We start from the raw sequence: 5,204 nt of genomic DNA on the forward strand, positions 1-5,204 counted from the left end.
CTTGATACAATAGCAGTGCAAATAGATCACTAGGGAGTCGTTTCAGCTGCAAGAAAAAACTGTTCCCGTGATCCTGGAAATCCTAAGAGCAAGAAATTACTTAAAAATCACACCATTTATTTTCACACAACAGCCATTCATTCATAAGTTACAAAAAACGTGAGATTATTATTATTTCAACGAATATCATCGAATATAATCAATTTGCTTCATAGAACGATATTCAAAATAAAGAGAGAAAAAAATCTACAAAAAATGACAACGAATCTGAAGGGCTTTTTAAATGTGACAATTGCAAACAGTTAATTCATGTTTATATATATTTATATATATATATATTAGTAGTTTAAAGTGGGATTCAATTACAATAATTTATCCTGAAATATCTTCACGGCAGTTTTTTGTTCCAATGGTTACTCTTTTTTTAGTGAGAGGTACGGTACAGCCTAGAAGTAACTTATACGTGCACATGTATTCACCCAAATACCGAAATTTTCCCTCGGAAAGAAGGACAATATTATTAATACGTGCATGCATTTGATGTGTAAAACACGCTAGTTTGATATGCATTTCGTTTTAACCAAAAAACGCAACGATCCTCTGACGAATGCCAGACGTGTTACGCATTAAATTACTTCTAGGCTGTGCCGTATCAAGATTTCGTAATCATGGACAGAACTATGTATAGTTTTCAACCGGCAACTTATATCATAGACCAAACATCCACGTTTTAATTCTTTTGATTAGAAAATGATGATCATGATGATGATGATGATGCGACGATTCGATGCTGGACTCTAGAGGTGTTTTAGTTGCCAGCAGTCCGTAGTCAGTAATGGGCATTGCCAGTTCGTTGCAGTTCCTGATACATCACCAGCGACATGACTCCGACCAGAGACGTGAACACCGCCTTGAACAACAACAGTATCCACGAGCCGAGACCGAGGGCTTGCGTTAAAATGCTGAAATAAAAGAATTCGCCCAACATCAATATAATGAATAATATATCTGACCAGATTACCCGCGATATCTCTTTGTCAAAAATAGTAGATTACTTGAAAACGAGATAAAAATTATCTAGGTTTCGTGGGTATTTTGATATTTTTGGTAGCAATTGAGTCTTAACAGAGCAGAAACTACTCTCAAATAGTAGTCATAGGTATAATATATCTAAATCCAGGGAGATACACTAGATAATTGGAAGGTTGTAACAAAGCAGTTGCTAGCTAGGGGTCAGATTGGTGTGATCTGTGTGCATTTTGCATTTTTTTTTGCATATTATGTGCATTTTTTCCAGTTACAAAATTGTTACAATTTGACTAATTTGGCTAGGACTGCGGAACTAGGCCCAGGGTTTTGAAGATCGACTCATGCTCAATCGCATTTTCGATAAAAACCAATACTCACTCGACTATCAACGGCTTGTAACAACTGAGAGCCATCAAACTCATACAAACGGGAACTCGAGACCGATGCAGGTCGTGACGACTGTACAACCAGACTAACACCGCCGTCGATATGTGCTGAACCTGTCGACAAAGAGAACTGATTATAATTCATTCGTATTTCATCAGGGCTGCCAACCTCTGAAATGCGCTATCAGTAACAAAAATTTTTTTCAGTAAAATTTCATCAAAGAAATGTGAAAGAAAACGGTCAAATTAATCAGTAATCAATAGTAAGATCTTCAGTAACATCTTTCACATTTCTGTACGTATCAAATGAATCATAACAGCATTTCTCGTGATAAAAGAGTAACAAATACTGAAAATCAGGAACAGTTGGCAGCTCTGTTTCATTCTAAACATTACCGCAGACATTAGTGGGCGCATCTAGGCTTGGGGTCACAGCTGACTGATAAAGATGATTTCAACCAAAATTGTTGTTACCCATGGAGACATGTTATGTTACAGCAGCTATTGTGAATCTTTCTGGGTGAAAATGGAAAAATCTACCGCGAGCGAGTCTATCAGAAAGTACCCTAAGGCGAAGTAGAATAGTGTTTATCTCCCACAGCAGGTTTTAAGAGGGGGCCACCATCTCATCTTAACATCCATCCCTTATAAAATATCTACTGCCCCTACCAGAGTGGATGCTAATATTTTATCAATGCTGATTGCTTTGAAATGATATCGAGCTTGTGTGAAAAATAGAACTGAAGATTACACCAAAATTAGGCTTAATTTTCTGTAGCTACCCTTCAGCAACCACAAGGTCATACACACTTAATGATAAATGCAGCCCCAGCATACGGAGAGAACAATGACAACTTAGAAGGAAACTATTAAAACGTAGCAGAGCGGTAGATGGATGAGATCCGCGCACTTACCAGGCATATATTAGCCTCGAGACTCAGCTGAATGTATTTCCAGTCGAACTCAACACCACGAGCTCCGATCCACAACGGCAAAAACCTTGATAATAAAAAACATTAATAATAAAGCATTATTAACATAACGGGGTAGTAGGTTTAGCGATTACTATCCACCCTCTGCATCCAGTAAAGTAAGAATTGCTAATTCATGCATGGAGGAGGCCGTACACCCTAGAAATGAATTGATTACATGTTCAACAATATCTCTGAGTGAAAAGAGTACCAATATGCATATCTATTAACTGACCATGAAAATAGAGAACACTCTTTACTAAAGAGGTAATCGGATACTTTTTCCCAAATTAGGGATACTTGATGGTAATTCCACCGCAGTGTACTGAATTAAGGGCCATTATATAAGAGCTATTATAGTGTCTACACCACAGTGCAGTGTATCCTTTCAATAAAGATAACTAATTACTAACACACTGTGATGCAGGATACGAGCAGAGTCCATCAATGATTTTTGCACTGTAAGGGTAAATGGCCCTACTACCAACAAAGTATTTAAAATGTATGGATTTTTTCACATGATTAAATATTTCGCTTGCTTATCATCATAGTGATTAATTCATTAATTACAAATGGAAAGCTGACAATTCTTCATCAAAACTAATCCGTCCCGATTAAGGTTTCCACTTACTTGGTCATGATGAGTTCAGCAGTCGCCCAGCCAAGCCCGGCTACCATAAACTTCAGCTGCCCCTTACCGGCGATTTGTGACATGATGAAATGCAGTCCGATTAGATCAGTCAAATCGACTGTCGATTTCAGAAATTCCTGACAAAATAAAACAAATAACTGAGTAGTTCGAATAAGGACTTCCTCTTACAATCACCTTTTTAGGTCATTTCCACTTCAAAGTACTTACGAGAATGACGTCTAAACTTCCCGATAAGCCGTCCGTCGAAGGGAAAAACGTAGCTAGAACCAACATTTTACACAACTGCGTGAATAAATACAAAGCGCATGCCTGCGCACATTTCCAAAATGCACTGTATTCGGCGCTGGAAAAAAATAAAACGGTTTCATTGAGAAATCACGGATAACGTGCAAATAAGATAGAATTATGCATTCATCGATAAAAATCTATAGTAATTCACCTTGAACAGATGATTTGACAAGCAATGAGTAATTGCGCAAAAGTTGCTTTGCAAAGTAAAGTAAAGCCCTAGCTCACTTAGAGTAGTCTAGTACCTAGCCGTCGTTCTACAAACAACGGTTGTAGGGAACCAGTAACAACGACTGGTATTCAGACTACACTTAGAGATGATTTACTTTTCAAAGTTGATTTAAGTTTTGACCCCAGTATCCTAGACCTAGGGCATCTTAAGCCATCAAGGGATTCAAACTCACTAAGCTAAAGCCGTTCCCCGAACCCCTTGACCTCACGAGTCATTGGAATCGTTACTAGCCGACCAGAATCTGGTCATACCAATCATAGCGCTCGTAACAAATGACACGAGGCTTACGTGGGATTTCCCGTTAAATTGACCAATCAACATGCGTTTTAGCGAACAAGTTGATATACAAGTTTCATAAGTTGATATATGACTTCATGTGCGAAAGCGACAGAGTAATGAAATCGCACGACATGAGGCCAGGAGATTTCATACAAAAATGACCTTCCCATTCCTGACTGTGGTTTGTGAAAATATCCGATCGTGAAACTAAACCACAGACAGGTTACTGACTAAGGAGGCTGGTGGAAGCGAGATCGGGGGGGGGGGGGTTATCCCGGACCACTGGCAAGCAAGGATGACCCTAGAGAGCTGTTACTAAAGTTTATTTTGTATTATTTGATAGCAAATTGAAAAACGACAAAATGACAAAACAAAATACTTACAGGCCAGAAAGCTTATAAACGATAACGTATGGTGCGCATGCCAGAGCAACGCAGTTTCCAAAGTGGAAAAAAGTCATGATGTAAATCTGAAATCAAAAGAGATCAATCGGGTGAGACTGAGACTGCCGCTTGCGAATCCACAGCAGATTTATCTGACTTTTTAAAACAATTAAGACCTATATTTTTCAAGTCATATGGTCCCAGATACTTTAAGAATGCAATAAATTCACAGACAATACCTAAAAATTATCTTTGGGTTGCCAGAGTTCGTTATTTTTCTCGTGCGTTTCTACGCCAAAAACCAAAATTTACAACCCGGAAGTGATGAACATGGCTCCACATGCCGGCGTAAGCGCGAGAAAAATATTGTGTCAGTACTACCGGAGGCGATACCGATGATGCTGGTTTCATATTTTCTAATGGCCAAAAGAAACGACCTGATTGCAACTCTGAGATATCAACAAGAATGGAAATTCTTCTTCAATGTTTGTATTTATTTAAAGCATAGAAGTTTTTTAAAGTCGTTTTGCACCGTGCTGATTGTAGACTGGTTGCCTGTCTTCTTCAGAACTGCGAATGTAGGTGGCGCAGAATTCGACAGGCAACCAGTCTATACCGAATGTAGTCTCGGATTACGGACGCTTCCGGTGCCGACGACACTCCTTTATCAAGGCTACGCGCACGGCGAACATTGCGCGGAGTTCTGAGCGCCGGTTCTCGACCCAGCGGTCGTCTAAATTCAAATCCGAATCCGGAACGACGTAGTAAAAAGCGTCTAATTTTCTTAGAGTTTACGAATTTCTTGATAAGAATACCGATACGTTTTGTAAAATAATTTTAAGTAAATGTGAAATAACTTATCAAAAGATACGTTTTTTTTAGAACTAGCAATTTTTGCGTAATTCTTCTTTCGTCGGTCGGTTACTATTTTATCATACAATTCCGGCTAATTTTTGCCTACTCGAGAATTCGAGGAATCGTATA

The 5,204-nt window shown here is 38.7% G+C and overlaps 1 protein-coding gene across 1 annotated transcript; it reads right to left on the reverse strand.

Annotated features, from left to right (window-relative positions):
* Positions 1-141: 141 nt before the first annotated feature.
* LOC141907045 (BOS complex subunit TMEM147-like) lies at positions 142-4,551 on the reverse strand. Its single transcript, XM_074796595.1, has 7 exons — positions 4,460-4,551; positions 4,221-4,306; positions 3,246-3,381; positions 3,018-3,154; positions 2,330-2,414; positions 1,408-1,529; positions 142-962 (listed from the first exon to the last, which is right to left on the reverse strand). Exons 2-7 carry the CDS (start codon positions 4,295-4,297, stop codon positions 830-832), a joined length of 690 nt encoding a protein of 229 aa, XP_074652696.1. The 5' UTR covers positions 4,298-4,306; positions 4,460-4,551; the 3' UTR covers positions 142-829.
* Between the last annotated feature and the right edge of the window lie 653 nt (positions 4,552-5,204).

This window comes from Tubulanus polymorphus, chromosome 6 (genome assembly GCF_964204645.1).
Source record: "Tubulanus polymorphus chromosome 6, tnTubPoly1.2, whole genome shotgun sequence".
Classification (NCBI taxonomy): domain Eukaryota; kingdom Metazoa; phylum Nemertea; class Palaeonemertea; order Tubulaniformes; family Tubulanidae; genus Tubulanus; species Tubulanus polymorphus.

Excerpts from the sequence above, each read along its gene's own strand:
- LOC141907045 (XM_074796595.1), bottom strand. The coding sequence starts at position 4,297 with ATGACTTTTTTCCACTTTGGAAACTGCGTTGCTCTGGCATGCGCACCA. Across the intron at positions 3,155-3,245 it reads GAAGTTTAGACGTCATTCTC|GAATTTCTGAAATCGACAGT; the intron begins GTAAGTACTTTG and ends TTATTTTGTCAG. Across the intron at positions 2,415-3,017 it reads GCTGAACTCATCATGACCAA|GTTTTTGCCGTTGTGGATCG; the intron begins GTAAGTGGAAAC and ends TTTATTATCAAG.